Source organism: Coenobita brevimanus, chromosome 66 (genome assembly GCF_032717465.1).
Source record: "Coenobita brevimanus isolate Jiangsu-jjx chromosome 66, ASM3271746v2, whole genome shotgun sequence".
NCBI classification, from domain to species: domain Eukaryota; kingdom Metazoa; phylum Arthropoda; class Malacostraca; order Decapoda; family Coenobitidae; genus Coenobita; species Coenobita brevimanus.
In genome coordinates, this window is record NC_137019.1 from 1,169,326 (window position 1) to 1,190,371 (window position 21,046).

At 41.3% G+C, this 21,046-nt stretch overlaps 1 protein-coding gene across 1 annotated transcript in view; it reads right to left on the reverse strand.

Moving 5' to 3' along the window:
* LOC145405282 (transient receptor potential protein-like) overlaps window positions 1-20,578 on the reverse strand; it is a 31,434-nt gene extending 10,856 nt beyond the window's left edge. The window contains exons 1-9 of the mRNA XM_080276695.1: window positions 19,939-20,578; window positions 15,587-15,743; window positions 14,495-14,590; window positions 12,505-12,695; window positions 6,681-6,834; window positions 3,955-4,125; window positions 3,301-3,535; window positions 2,576-2,849; window positions 1,738-1,869 (exon numbers count right to left, since the gene is read on the reverse strand). Coding sequence (XP_080132821.1) covers window positions 1,738-1,869; window positions 2,576-2,849; window positions 3,301-3,535; window positions 3,955-4,125; window positions 6,681-6,834; window positions 12,505-12,695; window positions 14,495-14,590; window positions 15,587-15,743; window positions 19,939-20,132 — 1,604 coding nt within the window. The 5' untranslated portion in view covers window positions 20,133-20,578. The remainder of the gene's footprint in view (window positions 1-1,737; window positions 1,870-2,575; window positions 2,850-3,300; window positions 3,536-3,954; window positions 4,126-6,680; window positions 6,835-12,504; window positions 12,696-14,494; window positions 14,591-15,586; window positions 15,744-19,938) is intronic.
* Window positions 20,579-21,046: the final 468 nt, after the last annotated feature.

The following is a 21,046-nucleotide window of genomic DNA, read 5'->3' on the forward strand; positions in this document are numbered from 1 at the left end:
ACATGCCTCATTACATCATGGGGGTCACCCCCCAGTAAGCTGTAGGGAGGTCAGTGTCAGGTGGGTCCGGCCTAAAATTTCAAATGGGCATAAATCGTCAATTTTCACCCGATTTACTCCAAATCTGATTTCTGACAGCACTGACCAAATATCCTGTTGTGTTTATACGTCACCACTAAATTGACTGCAGGGGATGGGTTTGCTGAGCCTTGGCACCGCTTCTTTTTATCGTTATTATTATTATTATTATTATTATTATTATTATTATTATCATTGTTGTTAATTATTATTTCACTATTTGTTATTAACAGTTTTCATGATGCACCAAATACCGTAAGCTATTGCCTCAAAATCATTTGCAAATTTAGGATACAAAAACCCACACTGGTACTGTGAAGGATTAGAGAGATGAGTAAGTGCCACCGTCCTGATGGAATAACAAACATGAAATGAAATCGCGTCATCATTTCGACATTTCAGAGGAAGCAATATCTTTTGAAGCTATATGACTCTTCTGAGCAGCAAAAGATTAACCATAATACTGTAATAATAATAATAATAATAATAATAATAATAATAATAACAATTATAATTGTAATTATTATTATTATTATTATTATTATTATTATTATTATTATTATATTAGAGGTAGACTACGAGATAATGATAATGCTGATTTCATGTGTGCGGTGTGTCGGGGAGAGCATGCCAGGCGTGAAAGGACTGAACTTGCTGGTGAGTCTTTTGAGTGTGTGGAAGGGTTTTGTTATTTGGGAGACATGTTATGTGCTGGAGGTGGGGCAGGAGCTAGCTCTGTGGCTAGAGTGAGGAGTGACTGGAAGAAGTTCAGGGAGCCGTTGCCTCTCCTGGCACTGGGAGGGCTCTCCCTCCGTGTAAAGGGATCTTTGTAGGAGGCATGTGTTAGGACTGTAATGCTGCATGGTAGTGAGACCTGGTCAGTAGAGGAATAGGATATTCGCAGGCTCAGACGTACAGAACTGGCAGTAATTAGGTGGATGTGCAGTACATCCTTGAGTTCAAGGCATGGGGGGGGGAGGGGCTACGTTTACGATGGAGGAGTTGAGAGGTAGGATGGGACTGGAGTATATTGGTGTCGTGATGAGGAGAGGTAGATTGGGATGGTCTAGGCATGCAGAGAGAATGAGGGATGATATTTGGGTGCAGAAAGTGAGAAGTGTTAATGCTGCGGGAAGGGTAGTGAGAGGTAAACCGAAAAAGACCTGGGACGAGGTCACTGAATATGACGTCAGGGTTAAGGGACTAAATAGGGAAACTGCCAGAGATCGAGCAGCATGGAGAGCCGCCATTAGGTGATCAATGCCGACGCATGCAAGCATGTTGGAGCCTTCAAAAACGAACACGATTATTATTATTGTTATTATTATTATTATTATTATTATTATTATTGTTGTTGTTGTTGTTGTTGTTGTTATTGTTTTTGTTGTCGTTGTTGTTATTATTGTTGTTATTATTATTATTATTATTATTATTATTATTATTTCTATTGTTGTTGTTGTTGTTGTCGTTGTTATTATTATTATTATTATTATTATTATTATTATTATTATTATTATTATTATTTTTATTACTGTTATTATTACTATTACTATTATTATTATTATTATTATTATTATTATTGTTGTTGTTGCTGTTGTTGTTGTCATTGTTTTTGTGGTGGTGATGGTGGTGGTGGTGATGGTGATGGTGGTGTCTGACCTCAGGATGTTAGCAGCGCAGAACATTGCCTCCGACAGCAGCAAGGGGTCGAAGGGCGGCCACATTTCCCTTGGGTAGTAGGGATCCTGGCCCGCCCACACCGCCCGCTGCGTCAAGTACCACGCTGTAAGCCTGCCGGAACAGAAGATAACGCAGTAAATCATAATTGTAAGTCAGGGGTATTTTCCAAAATATCACAACTTCTTCATATAGCTGGTGCTATTAATTCGGGGAAATTGGTAAATCAGTTTTATAGGTTGCAAGGAAACTTTATTAGTATTTCTGTAAATTACTTTGGACTTAACTGACACACACAAAAAAAGGCACCATATAACGAGCACTTACTGTATAAATAGTACAAATAACATATAAGCTGGCTATGACGTAGGGCCTATTAAGAAACACAGATGTGGCCTGAAAGTGTTACTAACGGCTTTTTGCTTAAAACTTAGAATGCTAATGGGAAGGCCTATTTTTAACAGCTCTGATCAGGCAGTATCCCTTATTATACATTACGGTCATTAACGATTCTGAGATGCCAGACACCTTCTATCTTCGTCAAGTGCTTCAGAAGTTACAGTGTCGTTACAAGATGGGAACTTGCATTCCCCTTTGCGTTGTTATCATTTAAACAAGCAATCCATAGACTGAATCGTCATATATTACGTCGTCAGTCTCCAAGTTAGGGCGACTTATAGCTCTGCTGTGGTACTGTGCTTTGAATAAGAATGAGAAAGGACTCTGAATATGACACTGTGATTCTAACTGGGAAACTAAGATGAATGTTACTGAGTACTTCCATCACATTCTTTATTATGATAATGGCGATTTTTATTACCTGAGCAGTATCCAGTTCATGTAGCAGAAGTTTGTGGCGAAGTCGATGATGTTCCAGAGGTCCTTGATGTACTCCAAGAGTCCGTCGTCCCAAAGTGCCATCATCTCGCCTTTGATGAAGCCGAAGATAAACACGACGATAAACAGCTCAACTATGGAAGGGAAGCCTCCTCGCTCCTCCCTCTGTGCTTCCCTAAGCCTCTCCAGCATCCAGTCCGTGCCAAAGAGCTGGATCACCACGGTCTCCACCCTTAGCGATGCCACCACTAGCAGCACTGAAGGAGGGTAAGGTGTCAAGTTTGAAAAGAGCTTATGCGGCTGTCCTAACCTTGTTTAGAGGAAAATTTGGTTTTGAAAATGTGTAAGGTATGCTAATATTATTTTTTTATTTAATCATTTTCTTATTTATTTAGGCAAATATTTGTTGATATAGGATTTATTTTTTCACATATTTCTACTGTTAACCTTTCCGGGGATTCCTGTATCTATCCTTTCACACAACCAAAGTGAACAAAAGTTAAAATATTCAGTCATGATTAACATCACCATCATCATATTAGGTGGGGAACGGATCTTCAATGAGAGAGAAGAGAAGCTTCAGTTACAGGGTTCATGAGGCTTCTTACATCACAAATGAAGGGAAGTGGGGTCGCCTTATCCTAAGGTTGTTATAGGACACGCAGGAAGGAAGAAAATAAAATAAAAACAAAGATTAAAATAACTCACACAGGAAGAAGCAGTAAGCAGAGGAATGGACGATGAACTTGATAAAGGGCTTCTTCATGGAGGTGCCGAAAGCGGACGTTGGCACTAAGAGCAAAGCGAAGCAGTAGAGGGGGAAGAGACAGCCAATCTTTGCTACTTGAATTAACTGTTTCACGACGTTCAGGCGCTTAAACCCCGGCATACCATCGTACCACACTTTACCAAGGAGTTGCTGAACGTTGGCGTGGGCAACGAACTGGGGATTTAAGGACGAATGCATTAAATGGACGAAGGCAAATGGCAATGGCATTGTTTCTGCTCTGAGTCTGTGTATTGTGATCGTGCAATGTTTAATTGCGAATTATGGTGTCAGACTGCTGATTCTGACGCGATCTCTCTCTCTCTCTCTCTCTCTCTCTCTCTCACACACACACACACACACACACACACACACACACACACACACACACACACACACACACACACACACACACGCACACGCACACGCACGCACGCAGGCACGCACGCACTCACACACACACACACACACACACACACACACACACACACACACACACACACACACACACACACACACACACACACACACACACACACACACACACACACACACACACACACACACACACACGCACACAGATACACGCCACCCACCGCCTTTTGGTTCTTTTCGACGGCCTCCCTCAGCCTGGCGAGGTGCATGAACTGGCCGCTCTTGTAAGGCTCTCCCTCGGGGTCGTAGTTCAGGATGATCTCCAGCTCCGTGGTCGTTCGTGTTTCGTCAATCAGCTCCATCGTGAACTTTTGCACCTTCTTCCGCAGCTCCTGTAGGTGGGACATAAGGAAGAAGTTAATGGAAAGACAAACAGACGTACGAGGAAGCAAAGGAGCGTTGTGGTGTTTATGTGGATGTGACTGAAAGTGTTAAGATAAATACTCTGAGGTGTTTGGACATGCAGAAAGGATGGAGAATGAGAGACTTACTAAAAGAGTGCTTGTGAGTGAAGTGGAATACGTAGGAGTACACAAGAAGTACAGATGACATGAGGCTTGTTGGTCCAAGATGAGGTTATCTGTTGGGAAAAAAAAGGGGGGGAGGCTAACTCTACTAAGCTCTAACCAACGTGTAAGAGAATAAAATAGAAAAAAGGAAGGCTTTCCCACACCCACCACACCATATGATAAAACGGAAAGGAAAAGGATGGAAAGTAAAATGCCATGCTTGTTCAAAAAAAAAAAAAAAAAAAAAAAAAAATGGAAATTTTACTGGACAGGCAGAAGAGGAATGATTATGCACGATGTAATATCTATTCTACAGATCTGTAAAAGAAGAGCTTACACAATTGCCGAATGGTTTCACTATTAAGCAAACGTTTCACAGTCGTCAGCACAAACCTCAACCTGGAAGTAATGAAGACTCAGTTAGTTATAGCCTACAGTCTCAAAATATTTGTGTAGCCGACTGTTCATGGTAACAATAGTTATTGCACTAACTACTGTTGCAGGCAACCTATTCCATTGTTCTACTATGAGAATATTAAAGTTTTTTTTTTTCTTATATTAGTGTAGCATCTCTTGTTTTGAGTTTCACTCCATTATTTCTAGTCACAGTATCATCTTGTATTTCGAACAAATTTTCATATCTACCATCTTCATATCTGTTGACTCTTGAATACTTGTATTAGACCTCTCTGAATCAGTTTCCTAGAGTCGCTCCTCGTAAACGATTTTGTACTGTCACTGATTTCCTCTACGTTTGTTTTTTTTCTTATATATATATATATATATATATATATATATATATATATATATATATATATATATTGCCAGACGCCTCAATCCCGTTTGGGGTAGCCACAAACACATCGCCTCCACGTCGTCCTGTCCCCCGCCATTTCACTGCCATCCAGGCTGGCTCACTAAAGTTATTATTTCGTTTGGTAATCCTGTGTATATATTATCGTTCCACAGACATCATTTGATCTGCGAATATTTCCCACATTTCTTCGACTTAGAGGGGAGGAAATGGAGGGGGAGACCAAGGGTGAGATAAAAGAAGAGATGTATGAGAGAGGGGGATGTGGGTTGGAGAGAGGGCAGCCAAATGATAGACGACAGGGCGACGTGGATGAGACTGGTTTTTGGCTTCCCCATGCAAAATTAATGCATTTGGCAACAGATAGACAGATATTTAATGTGTGTATGTGTATGTTCAAGATGTTTGTAGTATAGAGATTCCCAGACTTTTCCTAGCATTCTCACATTTACCTGAAAATCTTCTATGATTTCCTCCCGGCTCCCGGATTCCCTCCCCTCCGTATGGGAGTTTTTCTGACTAAGTAGATGTCAGTTATTCACCTCCATTTATCGGCGCTTTTCAACGTGTAACAGCAAGAAATCTATCGGTAACATGGGACATTTATACACTCTGGGGAATATCTAGGATTGTGTGCTTTTATGTAACATGAAAATTATCTGGTGACCAAAATTCTGATCTTACCCTTAACAAGCACAAATCAAAAGCCAAAGCGCATTTTGTTGTAAGATATATTAACTATTACCAATAACATGTCCAAAAGGCTACTTTGGCCATTTTGGCTTAATCTGTTTATTTTCCCCCAGGAATGTATATATTTCTCCTAGAGAGGGAATTCACCTCACTTGGGAACCCCTTGTATAGTGTTTACATATGGTATATGAATGTGACACGCCTATGAGTATACACGCCTGTACAGTATGTATGAAAGATTTCGAAGCGTGTATCAAGGGTGTTTACCGTAGATTACTGATTTCTAGAAGGAGGTGTTATGTTGAGCATACCATTACCCTCTTCTGTCGCGTCTGAGGTCCGAGATAGTCTGAAACCACAAACGATTGCTATTGCAAAATGGCCGATGATAGCACCCCATGGTGGTAAACCTGTTTTCATGAGGATACATCACGTCGCATGACTGATATTTCCTGGCCTGTATTGTTAATATATAAATATTCAGGTGATGAAATATTATTCTTTAGGTGCTTTCTTTTCATTATATCAGGTTAACTGATGACATTTCAACCATGTACAACCCCTGCCACTACCATTATCCTTTTATATCTATCTGTCTGTCTGTCTGTCTGTCTATCTATCTATCTATATCTATACCTATATCTGTCTATCTACCAATACCTATATCTATCTGTCTATCTATCTATCTATTTATTTATTTATATATGTATGTATTTATTTATTTGTAGTCCTACAAAAACTCAGCCACTCCCATCAACTTCTTCCTCAGTAGCAACTCTCCACGTGCTAACACAGAATCACAACTTCAGAAACTACCACCACCACCTACCACAACACTACAGCTTCAAAAATAACAACTACCTACACCCACCTTATATTCCTCCATAAATTCGACTTCCATGCTGGCCAGTTTCTTAAGATCCTCACTCAGCGAGAAGGCGGTGATGAAGGGGTCGAGGCTGGAGAGACAGATGAGGGAGGGCGAGGATAAGGCGCGGTAGGCGTTGATACGGGAGTGGGAGTGTCTGTGGGAGGGAGAGATGGGCTTGTATGGGAATTCATAGATAGAAGAGGACTCAAAAGGGTAGGAACGAGATATATATATATATATATATATATATATATATATATATATATATATATATATAAGACTGAGGGAGATGGTGGCGGTGGCGGGGGTCTACAGACAGGCCAGTGGAGCGCCGACCCCAAGACTGGGCTGGTGATACTGACGGAGGCGGCTCTGGCCAGGCTAATCAACGCTGACCCCATTGACAAGTGGTTTCAACTCGACCCACAGCCAATTGCAAGGTAGTGTGCTTTGAAATTGTCGATGATAGTATGATGATGGTGAGCAATGTGGTATTAAGTCGACCCATAGCTAGTTGCAAGGTATTTGGCCATAGCACTTTAATCTGGTCGTGTGTATGATGATGATAATGACTGATGATTTTATTCTGCACAGCCATGACCAAGAGTTCATCGGAATTTCTCAGCCAGCATTGCGTCGTATCTTGCGTATTTCTCTTTCCTCCCCAGAGACAGGGAATATCCTTCCTTCCCATACTCTTTTCTTGTGTACTTCATATTGCTATCACATAGAAATAGTTCATGTAACAGCCCACATTGCCACAACCGGTAGGGAATGTGGGCAAACTTCGGCTGTCCCGTACCACACTACTCTGAGATTTTAACCTTCCTGTATTGGAACGTAGTATATTGATGATGTGAGCTTAAAGCAAGGTACTGTGTTAGTACTGTCCTTGGGTGATGATGGGAACGGTGAGACTTGCACGGAACCACTTTGATTTTGCTAATACTGGCCAGAAATACTGATGATAAGGGTTCGTTATTGCTTGTGTTAGTTCTTGGTGATGACAGCAACCTGTTGCAAGGCAAAAAAGTCAACTTTTCTCCTCGGTCTGTAACTTTAAAAGGCAGTAAAGGAGAGATGACTGAGATAGCGTGATCGAGTTATAGTGTCCAGTCACTAGGCGTACAATGTATCCGAGAGGGCAAGGGTAAATTTGTGGCCCTTATTTTCTGTAGCATTTCTCTTTGTTTTGGCAGATATCTGGTACCACTGGAAAACAGCTTTCACCACAGTTTAAGAAAGCCACGACATGCCATGACTGGCACAACAGCTGAGCAAAAAAATAATGATGCTCTGTTCTTGTCTAGCGGAAAAGTTTTGGGTATTTCTCGGCTATACTTGGCTCTATGGGAAAAGAGAGAGAGAGAGAGAGAGAGAGAGAGAGAAAGTGTAAATTTTTCCCTGTAGTACACATCTCAGACACTCTTAAATAAACACACACACAAACACACAAACTTATACTCATACACAGAACAGGCGAAACTTGGAATGTGACATCCGTAGACTGTCAGACAGCAAAATTTCTTATACAGCGAATTTATAGTCGATCGAAAGTTAGGTTAGGTCACTTTGGGCAGGGTTTGGTCTGATTAGGTAATTTTTGGTTGGGTTGGGTTCAGTTCGGCTAGATATAGACGGATTAGGTTAGATTGCTTTAGAATACGTCGGTTTTGATAGGTTTTTGGTTGAGTTTTATTTGGTTGGGTTAGGCTGGGTTAGGTTCGGTTGGATTAGGTCATTTGAGGCTTGACTGGGTTGGGTTAGGTCGGGTATGGTATGGTTAAGTGAGACTGGGTAGGATTAGGTAGGGTTAGATGCGGTTAGGCTGCGACAGAATTGGTTAGGTTAGGTTTAGGGAGGTTACGTGAGGTTGTGAGGTTAAATACAATTAGACTGGGTTAGATGTAGTGAGTGTAGCCTATACACTGTATATACACTGTATATGGCTAGTGAGGGAGTGATCGCCCTCTACCTACACAGATCAAAAGCCCTCGGGAGCAGGGGGGTGGTTGCTTTCTCAGGCAGAGGAACTCCTTGAGAGTGAAATGGCTGGGAAGCATGCCGGCACGTGACTGGCTACAGCATAGCTGGGTCTTTCGGGTGTGGGCAATCAGGCAAGTTAGCTGCCTACTGCGACTGCAACACAATGGCGAGGTGTTCAGGAAGTTAGCCAAAGAAACCTTGATGGACTCTGAAAGAACAATAATGGCCCCTAGTCCCGTGCAGCCCTTAAATGGGCAGGGGGTGCTAAGAATCTCACGGTTGCCTCAATTACAATCTAATTCCTTTGTTAATGCAAAAAATACAATTAAAATTGGTAACTGGAATGTGAGAACGCTAAATCATGACGGTAAAATCGATGAGTTAGTGAAGGTTTTTCAAAATTACGGACTTGATATCTGTGCTCTGACAGAAACTAGATTAGCTGGAGTCGATAAGTTGGATTTGGAGGATGGTATACGTTTATTGATATCTGGCCGACAGGACGGAATGCATTATCAGGGAGTAGGATTGTTGCTGGGTTGTAAGGCAAATAAGGCTTTATGTGAGTGGGATCCTATAGATGAGCGATCGTTATATGCACGGTTTAAATCAAATCATGGCAACATCAGTCTGTTTGTGTGTTATGCACCTACTAATGATGCACTCGATGAAAGGAAAGACACATTTTATGAAAAGTTGCAAGAAGGAGTAGGAAGGGTACCTAGACATGATGTTTTGATCTGCGTTGGAGACTTTCATGCAGTAAAGGGCTGTTCAAATGAGGGATTTGAGGCATGTATGGGTAAGATGGGAGTTGGTAGTAGGATGAGTGAAAACGGAGTGAGGTTTGGAAGCTTCTGTCTAGCAAATGACTTAGTCATCGGGGGCACACTCTTTCAGCATTGCAATATACACAAGACAACTTGGGTGTCGCCGTGTGGAAAATATAAAAATCAGATTGATCACATCGCTATCAGTAGGAGGCATAGAAGTTCTCTGCTAGATGTTCATGTTAAACGGGGAGCGGATATTGGTAGTGACCATCAACTCAGCATTGCAAAAATAAGGTTTAAACTTAAAAATCAGAAGAAGGAAAAATCTGGTGTTGGTAGATACGATATTGTTAAGCTTAGAAGGGAAGGAAAAGAAAAGGAGGAATTCAGATTACAATGCAGAAATAGGTTTTTGGTGTTAGAAACGTTGGAAGAGGGGGAGAGAAGTGTAGATGAGATGTGGGAGGATGTGAACAAAGTTTTGCATGAGACTGCTGAATGTACGATTGGAAGGAGACATAGATTCAGGAAAGAGAAATGGATATCAGAGGAAACGTGGGATATGATAAAAAAGAGAGGTGAGGCTAAATTGAGGAGTGAGATGCAATGCGTTGATGAACGAGAGATTGAATTAGCAAGAGCTGCGTACTGGAGTTTGAATTCAGAAGTAAGAAGGTTAGCTAGGAGAGATAAAAGAAGATGTGTGGATGAAAATGTTGCAGAGACTGAAATCTTAATAAACAAAAATGATGGACAGAGTCAAAGAATAGCATATGAATCGATTAGAGAACTGAGTGGTAATGCAGGTAAACGCAATGAAATACCAGTTAGAGACAGGGAAGGAAATTTATTGACCAAAGATGGAGATATTAAAAATAGATGGAAAGAGCATTTTGAGACAGTTCTTAATAGACCAATACCACCAGAAGAGGATATACCGTCTGCTCAGGAAGATTTAAATATAGAAACAGGAGAGTTGAGGCTTGCAGAAGTGAAGAAAGCAGTAAAACAGTCAAAGAATAATAAGGCACCAGGGGAGGATGGTTTATTTCCAGAAATGTTTAAAGTGGAGGGGGATAAATTAATAATGATCTTGACCAAGCTATTCAATAAGATATGGGTGACGGGGTTACTGCCATCAGTTTGGAAGAATGGTGTAATTGTTAAAGTTCCGAAGAAGGGAGACCTGAGTGAATGTGGTAATTGGAGGGGAATCTCTTTGTCACCGATAGCTTTGAAAGTTTTCAGTAGAGTGTTGTTAAATAGGTTGGAGCCGGTGGTTGAGGGTATTCTGAGGGATGAACAGGCTGGTTTTAGAAAGGGACGTGGTTGCAATGATCAGATCTTTATAGTTAGGCATTTGATGCAGCAAGTTAATGAAATGAGAGTACCGTTAAGTCTTTGTTTTGTTGATTTTGAAAAGGCTTTTGATAGTGTTTCGAGAGAGACTATGGGGAAGATCATGAGACATTATGGAATACCAGAGGAGTTTGTGAGGGTCATTATGAACATGCATGAGGACACATTTTGTAAAGTGATGGTTGATGGTTGTCTGAGTGATTCGTTTGAAGTCAAGTCCGGAGTAATTCAAGGTGGTGTTCTATCGCCTTTACTGTTTATATTGGTCATTGATTACATTATGAAACGCGTTGGAACAGAAACCGGTGCAGGTATACTTTGGGGAGAGAACAGGAAACACTTGGATTTAGATTATGCAGATGATATAGTTTTGATTTGTGATGGGCCAGAAGAGATGCAGAGAGTGTTGGACTGTTTGGTGAGTGAAGGTCGCAAGGTGGGTTTGGTTATTAATTGTGGAAAAACTGAAATAATCAATATGAATATGGAAAATGCGCAGGAATGTGTAATTGGAGGTATGTTGTTAAGCAAGTTGATAGGTTTAAATATTTAGGTACTTATTTAGCCAAGGATAGTTCTTTGAACTTTGAATTCGAGGAAAGGTTAAAGAAGGCTAATCAGGCAATGGGAATGCTTAAAAATATTTGGAATAATAAAAATTTTTCTGTGCATACAAAAATCAAACATTATAAGGTAATGGTTAGGAGTATCTTAATTTATGGACACGAGTCTTGGTACAGCACAATGACTATGGAAAATAAATTCTTGGTGTTTGAAAACAAAGCACTTAGAAGAATATTAGGAGTTAAGTGGTGGGAAAGGTTACCAAATAGTAGAATTAGAGAAATAACGGGAGTGCAGCCGATCGATGAATATGTTAGATTCTCACGATGGAAGTGGCTAGGACATGTGTATAGGAGACAGGGAGTAGTACGAGGTACACCAGGGTGGGTGGCACTTGGTAGGAGAGGTAGAGGAAGGCCAAAAGATACGTGGGTGAGGACAATGAGACGGGAAGCTGGAGATGAGTGTTGGGGAAATCTTGAGGAGTTAGCACAAGATAGGATGTGGTGGTGTGAGTTCATCGAGGCCCTATGCATCCCCGAGGGTGCCACAGGAAATGATTGATTTTATATATATATATATATATATATATATATATATATATATCTATATATATATATTTTCCTTCATTCATTCATTCATTGCCAGACGCCATGTATCCCAGACAGGGTGGCCAGAGTTAATTGTTTTACAGGGAGGGGCACTAATCCTCCACCAACCCCACTTGACGTAGGGATGCCAACGATGATAAATAACCAATATGCTGGGAATCGAACCAGGGACTCTCAGGTGAGAGCCAGGCCCACTGGGACTTCATTTATAGGTGGGGACGTGTAGAGCGTGTAAATATCTGTAGGAGGGAGAGGGGAGTTAGTGTGCGGGTTTGTAGATAACTGGGAACACGTGAGTGTGCTAGAGTAAAGAAGGGAGTGGGCTAGGGTATTTAGAAAGGTGAAAATATCTAAGGGGAACGGGAAGGAAGTCTGGTCCGGAAATCAGATCTCTTCATTAGCCAGATCTGTTGAGTAGTTCGATGTGTTAAGTACTTAGATCAGTTAGTCTATCAGATCTGTTAGATATCTGAATCTGTAAGTCAGTTACAGTAGATCTGTTAGATATAATAGTTACCAAAGAGCACTGACCTGAGCGAGTCCTCTGCGTTGGAGCAGATGCACTCATCGCATGCACACTTGATATCGTGGGGCATGGGCAGGGTGGCTCCGCGGTCCAGCAGCATCTTTAGGATCTCGTAGTTGTTCTTGTGCGCCGCCAGGATGAGAGGCGTGATATCAGGAGTGTAGCTTGCTCTTTCCGATCGACCTTTCTCCCAGGACTGAGGACGGAAATAACCGTTGTCAAGATGCTGTAACTGAACAAGCAATGGGTGCGAAAACATTGAGTCGAAATGACAATGGTTGTGGTTCAGGAGGCGATATGAAGAATCTGAAGTTGCAGTAATAAATGCATTAATTTGTAAATAAAGAAAGTGTGAGTCTAAGGGCACCTCTGCCGAACTTGAATTAGCAATAAATGCAGTTCTATGACTGCGAAAAAAAACTGAGTAACAATCCTCCAAAACTATGTTCTAGTGGCAAAGTTAAGAGTTTGGGCAAATTTTCAGTTGGTATCATTCTGGTGGCAACTGTGCTCAGTTTAATTAAAACTGCTATCCAGTGGAATCAAGGCGACTCCGATGTTACCGCATTCACTTATCGATCTGCTTGTGCGGAGAGTCCGGGATCGAAATTTATTGGTGGAAGACATTTGAGTGGATGTTGTGGGTACGTTTTTTCAAATGCTTTTATATGTCTGCACCCTCTGTATTCGTACTAATGACATCTACATATTCCACTGCACACAGACATGGCGAATATCAGACCTAGACTTGCACATGCACCGTTCCTATCACAGACACCCTTTCCATTAACCAGCATGGAAAAGAATTAATTCTAGTTCTCTCTCTCTCTCTCGATCGAAGCAGTCTGCTCCAGCAGTGGGCTTCATAAGGACTGATAAAAATCGGATCACAAGCAGTGTAGTGCTTAAGGCGACTGTGCAGAATGACAGTGGAGCTTGAGCTGGGTGTGGTTCTAGAAACACCTGCACAGCAGAATTATTAATGTAGAATTCGTGCCTTCTCGACTATGTTACAACTCTGCAAGCCATAATGTACCGTATTTTTTTTTCTGACACTGATTTACAAGGATCATGATTTAGTGAACTGTAAGACGGATGAGGGAGAATAAACCTAATCTTGCTGCCGCTCTAGCTTCACAGATACCGTACTTGAACTGAACTTCCAGGTATTTGGGGAGTAAGTCGCACCAACCGGTGAGGATATATTCAAGTATGAGACCTGTAAACAGGAAGGTGATCACTTTATAATGAACCAAGGACTTAGAAGTAGTGATACCTGTAAATTACATGGATAATCTATATGGCATGGGACATGTACGGAACGAAGGACTGGAATGTTTTACAAACAAAAAATTGGCAATGTGAAACCACTGAGAAGGATTCATAGTGGATCGCGGGAACATAGTATGTGAGAAAAAGCCTTATATGAGAAATCATGAACAACTGGAAGATCCCCAATAGAACAAGAGGACTTATAAATTGTACAAGGAAGAGGGAACATGATAACTGGAAACAGATTTATATGGGAAATTAAAAACGACAGGCAGAGCCCCAAGAGAACAGGAGGACTTACAGATTCTACAAGGAAGTCATACTTAAGTTTATGAAGAACATGGTGATAGAATATTATAGAAGGCAAGAAAACTCCTAAGGGACAAAGGGGTAATGAAAGTCTGTGAGGCTTATGAAAGATAAGGAAGACTCGTAACTGGCAGGGGAGACCCAAAAAAGAGCACAGGAGGACATGGAAATGGACAGGAGATTGACAGAGGACAAAGGGACTCATGAAGGACAGAAAACTCACAAACGACAGGGAGATGAACAAAGGACAAGGGGCTCACAAACGGTAGGGAGACTTACAAAGAGCATGGGACTAACAAAATCAGGGGGATTAACACAGGCCAAAGAGACTTACAAAAGACAAGATACTCAATGGATCTGTAATGTATTTCTCGAATGTATGTAGATGGATATGTAGTGTGAGGGAGAACTTACATATAACTCGCCGGGTTGGTGGATGGATTCCTCGTGAAGTAGCAACACCTCAACTCCCTCCACGTATTCCTCAGAGATGGCGATCAATAACGAGTCCTGTGGTGGTAATTATGGTGCTGTTAGTTGGTGTTCGGTAATAGGCTATTTTCAGTTTCCTCCCGAATACATTTAGCCTTCGATCAACTCACGTAACCCATTGAATGATTAACTCATTGACTGATTTATAGGAAAAACCAAAGACGGAAAGGTTCTGCAATCTACCTTCATTGTTCTGTCCGCAAAATCGGAAAATAACCTATCATAAGTTCCCTCTCCTAACTGGGATTTGTTGTGGCAAAAGAACAAGAGACATGGGAATATTTTATACTTTACTTCTTCTTCTAAATCAAAGCCTGGGTACCCACAGGGACTTGGTCGTAAATATGTTTCAGATATCTATCTGTGGTATTCAGTAGACACTGTCCCACACTCAGCAGTATGGATCACGCTGAGGTTTGTAACAGTAATTTATGCAAAGTTCAGCTTGAATTAGTAAATACCTGCTCAAGAGATAATCTAGGAATATCAAAAATCCATCAACATCAGGAGAGTTTATCTGCGATCCTCTTATATTTATTATAAGAGTGGTTTCAAGCCATTTCTTCTCTGTGTGCTTACCACCGTGTAACATACTTTTTTTTTCTTTTTCTTTTTTCAACTCACTGACGGTGACAAAATAATATGTCAAAACATCTGGAATTGAATATACTGTTCATTACAACCTTGGTGATTTTTCATCTTTATTATTATCCTTCCTCACTCTGTATCTCAGTGTCACCCTTACATCCACCCGTGCCACAAAACACCCTTCCTATGCGTTCTCCTCATCCCCAGTCACCCTCACCCTACACTCGCATTTTCATCCTTCACCCCATCCTCACACCCTTTCACCCCTGCTCGACCCTCATATCCATCCTCACACCCACTCTCACCCCTCCCCTCTCATACAAGCAGCCCTACGCTCTATTCGTCCCATACTTACTCCCGACTGGAAGCTCACCCCTCCCAACTCCCACCGTCTGCCCTGAACCCCTCCTCACGCCAAATACTCACCCCTGGATCCACTCCTTCCTTCAAAAGCATTTTTATCATCTCCAGGTTCTCGTTTTCTATGGCTATGTTGAGGGAAGAGCGTCCTAGCGGGTCTTGGCAGTTGATATTGAAACTGTTGGGTCGCCTCTCGTTCATCCTCAACCCTTTCTTCAAAATGCTGTAGCAGAAGATGAAGAAGGAGGAGGAGAAGGAGGAGGAGGGGGAAAGCTTTGATTAATGTTTATTGATTGCAAGAGGATCATAAAGGCAATCAATATTGATTGCAAGAGGATCATAAAGGCAATCAATATTGACTGCAAGAGGATCATAAAGGCAATCAATTTTTGTAAAGTCTTAGTCTTCCCTTAGAATATGACCCGCTGTGATACTATAAGAAAACAAGCTGTATCAACCAGTCAAACCAATGCTAAATTGGAAACTTCATTTCACCGAGAAGAAATGTATGCAAACTGACCACAGGAGAAATGAAAATAGTAAGTACTTTCTTATATTACATCTTCAGACAGAGTGACATAGAGACATGAGCTCATATATACTGTACACACACGCAGCAAGGAGGGGCACACAAAACAAAGGGGGACCTGACTTGGTCTGACATGCCATGACCTCATTTCACCTCACCTTCACTCGGCTGAGCTTAAATCCTCACGATGCCAAACCTATTCAGAGAATGTTGGTCTTGGGGGTGCTGCTTTATAATCAGTTCTGTTAAGAATTTCTTATATTTTAAGTGAGCATAGCTCATGTTTACATTATTCTCATATGATCCACAAATTAAGCATGATTCAGTTACATTGCTTTCATTGAAGCTTTTTGACTTTGCTAGTATCTTAGAACTTGCCTAAACATTGTGGTGATCATTGGATGCTTTGTTTTGGATGAAGCCACTACTATGTTCAGCCGTCCTTATACTAGACTTATGTTGTGAGATCCTGGTTTCCAAGTCTTTTCCAGATTACCTTATATAAAATTTATCACAGTTTTTTTCATTGCATTTTATATACAACACCTGAATTGCTTGATGGGTTGTTCTTGATGAGGATTTTCTTGATGCTATTCTCATACTTGAAAACTAAATGTACATTGATATATATATATATATATATATATATATATATATATATATATATATATATATATATATATATAACAAAACTCCGAACCCTGACGATAGTTTTTTTTTTAATGTAACGTTGCACACACAAGCACTGGGGTCCGGTAGTTAACATTCTGAGGTTGGGTCGGATTGGTGTACTCTGAGGGAATATTTTGGCAGTCGTATAAGGCCATCACGCCCGCGGCAGGACAAGCACTAGAGTTCGCAGCGAGGGAAGGCGCTTGTGATAACTTTTCATGGTGCCAGCATAGAAGTATTTGAAGTAAGTGAAATAAAGTTGAAAGGCAGTGCTAAGAGGCGGATATTGGACAGGCACATGAAAAAGAAGCAGTGCTGTGGGGTTCTGTGCGCATGGGGATAGGAAATTGAGAGCAGGTAAGAGGAAAAATTAAACTGTGAATAACTGGAATATGCCCCAATAACTGGCAAGGAACTAACGGTGAAAGATACATTTCAAACACTTGTGGCATTGCGTTTGGCGTTTTCGTGGAAATGCAAGAGTGATTCTGCAAATGTAAACGATACGTGAATAGACAGAGGGTGGCAGGGAGGAATGGAGAATGCACAAAGATTTTAAAGGTGAAGTCAGTTATTAATTTTGAGTTCCATGGATGAGATAAACGAAGAGGGCATTTAGATAAGACTGCAGTATGAAAAGAATATGGCGTGACAGATCTCTGTACAGACGTGTCGAAGATCAGAATAAAGGTTTCTTAAGGAAAAGTACCAGAAAATATGTAGTTGGGAATAGCTGGAAGGAAACTGGTGAGAGAGAGAGAGAGAGAGAGAGAGAGAGAGAGAGAGAGAGAGAGAGAGAGAGAGAGAGATTACAACTACTAGGGAAATAAATTATGACTCAGATGGAGTAACTTAAGTGTAGTAAGTAAGGAAAATTTAACCCATAGATTGGTTTTCGTTGCTACAAGGTTCTAGAAATCCTACAGTAAGTAAAATACCTGGTATTTTATCAGTTAACAAAAGAGAGCTAAGTGCATTCACATCATGGAAGGGATTAGCGTGAATGTTTTTAATCTTTTAATTGATGAGGATTTAAAGCAATTTGAGGAAACAACTACGGTTAGCCAGAATCGTATAGCTTACTGCATCATAGCAACGAAAAAGTTTAACATGTTACGGTTTAATTATTTACTTCCTAGGAATTTCTTGCTGTTGAATAAGAGTTTGGCGTCAGTCAGAACAGCATACCTAAGTAAGATAAAGGAAACGAAAGTGTTGAGCCTGGATACGGCATTTGAAGCATTCAAGGAAGTGTATGTAAACAGAAGAATGGGAGTCGAGGAAACGTTGGGAGTGAGAATGAACGATGCAGAGGATGCGAAAAAGAAGTAATATAAATTTTTCAAAACTACAAGGATAATTAGGATATAGAGACAGAGTATGTACCTGATAAGAGGGGATTAAGAAAATTAGTGAGGAATATGGTTGAAAAAAAAAATGAGTAGCAAATGAGGGGACAACAAAAAAGATGTTTTGATTGGAAGTGAAAGTTAGAAATAGTGTCACGATATTCAAGAATAAAGAGTTTAAATGGAAAGCTATCAAGCGCTAAAGAGGAGAGAACGTTTTAGCCAGTTTCTGACTCCTTAATAATGAGAGAACTTCTAAACTAAATAAATTCGTTTTGTGTGATTATAGAGTTTTTAAAAGGGCGTATTGATACTGAAGGAGTTAAATGTAGAGAGTGAGTGATGATGTTTTTTAATATCGCCAGATCAGGAAAAGATAAAATGCACATGGAAAGAGAGATCAATAAAGTGGATATGTATCAGCCAGTAATTTAAAAAAAAATCGAACGAGAAAGGCACCATGAATGAAAGATTTATGAACGAGGAATTCATAGGCAGACGAGGAAAACACTGGAAAAGAGAGGAGTTCATCATGGACGTGAGGACTATCTTTTTACAAGGAGACAGACATGGCATTTAGGAACCGCAGGGTAGTTCCCGACGCTGGCAATGGAACCAACCAATCTTTTCTCCAGGTACGACCCTAAGCAGTGGTGTCACATCTGCAGAAGGTACCTATACACTGACAAGTACACAGAGACCAGGAGAAGACCTTGGACACCGCCCAAAGGTTTGGCGGGACGGGAAATGGAACCTAGGTTCTCTCTTTTGGGAGCTTAGGGTGCTGTCCACTGTTCCATCGCCATCTCTCAGTAGTTGCTTGTTCAGAGTTGTATGGATGATAAAACAATACAATGGAAATGTGAAGAACTATGTAGTTTTGTAAATGCAAATTATGTGTTGGTTCTTTACCGGGATTTTGCTTTGTGGTTCCTGGCAGCAGCTTTTGTAGGCGGATATAGAAAGCTGTATAGCAGCATTCACTTGCATATGTTACATTTTTCGTGCCTTTTTGGAGGGGAACAAACGTACCTTTTTGAAGCTGTGAAAAAGTGGGTTAGAATAATGACATTCATGATTATGATTACTACAAAACCTCTTAATTTCTTCATGAAAACTCAGCCCCTTCCATCGGATGACTTTTTTCTATTTTATTCATGCTGTTTACAGACAACTTTCTTCAACTTAGGAGAGACTTTTCGAGCTTGAGGGGTTAGATATAGTCTGCATTAAATCCTTCACTACCACAGGTCTTCCCTAAACAGAATAAAGTCGACTTGGGTTTTAACCGCTGGACTGAAGGAGTTAATCAAGTTTCTAATTACTTGAATATATAATAGATTTTTTGTACATAATATGGGTACGAATGTATATGATGTAACTTGCATATATTAAATGAAAGATTGTATGACCGTCAAAGGAGTTAATGCTCTGGCCTCAAAATTAAAACCTTGTGAGATTCCACTCCAGAACAATCGTTTCCAAAAATATTAATTGCCATTTTTTACTTGTGCCACGGGCCTCCAGGGTAAAAGTGAATACACGAGAGACCTGCAGGTCATGGAGACTCCTTAGAAGAACGAGGCAGACCTCCTGTAGTCTACTGGTGCTAGGCCTTCCAAGGCAAAAGTGTAGTGCGGTAGCGGCTCTGGGTTTAGGAAACAAGCATTTATCCTTTCAACAGAGATCAGAACCGACATGTCGTTGTCCAGGGGGTCTGAATACCTTGTTGTCCACTCCAAGAACATAAATCTGTTTCACCATCTGTTTTATCTGTACCAAGTATGTCACTCATCATACAGTGCGCGGATGTAGAAAAATTTTCAACTCTCTTACTGTTCAACAGAAATTTCGGTATTTCTACTTACTGCCTGACAGATGCCACATCCCCTCTCTCCACGTAGAGTAGGTAGCGCTTCTCATCGTCAGTCAGGATCTGCTCCAGGTCCTCTCTCTCAAGGTTCTCAAGATCATCCTTGATTTTGCTGTCGATGTTGGGGGATTCTGCGCGATCCTCCGCGGTATCCACTATTACTTCCAGCTGGTTCCTCGTCCCTCCCATTTTGTAACCTATTACGGAAAACGATCTGACGAGTGTCTCAGATTTGCTTGTTAGACCTAAAACTCTCTCGTGCTCAGGGGACTGTTTTTCCCGAATGTCATATCAACAGTTTATATTTAGTCTTACCATGATTTTCAGATATTTTTCTCCCACTCGAATGCTTAAATAAGGAGCAGTTGATCACAGTTAAAAATATGTTCTCTACTACTTCAGAAACTCTGGAACGATGCCGTAGTATGTGGATTTTGAAAGTGTACTAAAATTTGAAAAGTGGTTTTACGTCTCAAAACTGACTAAAGTAGCTCTTTGATTCATAGACACGGGCTCTTTATCAGTTTATGTTATTCTTGTCAGTCACGTCTTTCTTGGAGCTTTGCCGCAGGAGGCCTGAGGCAGCGACCCTGCCGGACCGCCAGGAGTTAATCGTCTACCAAACTTACTGGCTGACTGAGTGGCCTGTTATTATCTCTCCCACCTTTCGCCCCCTCCCTCCACACCACCTCCACATCTTTCATCGTCGAGAGCCCAAGAGCTATCCTCTTCTGACTCAGTAATCACCCCACCTCCTAAATCCCTTCACCCCCTCGTCCATCCTGGCACCCGCCACATCCCCAACCCTGTCCCCCTTGAAACAACCCCCCTTTCCTGTCCCCCTGGAAGCAATCCTCTTCCCTGCTCCCCAGGCAACCCCCTGCCCTGCCCCAAGAAACTCCCTCCCCTTACCCCCTCCAAGCATCCCCTTACCTTTCCTCCCTCCAAGCAACCCCCTCCCATGCCCCCTTCCAAGCAACCCCCTCCCCTGCCCCCTTCCAAGCAACCCCTTCCCCTACCCCTTTCCAAGCAATCCCCTCCCCTGCCCCCGTAAAAATTCTCCTCCCTCCTTCCCCCTCATCCCCACTTGCCCTTGTCTCCGG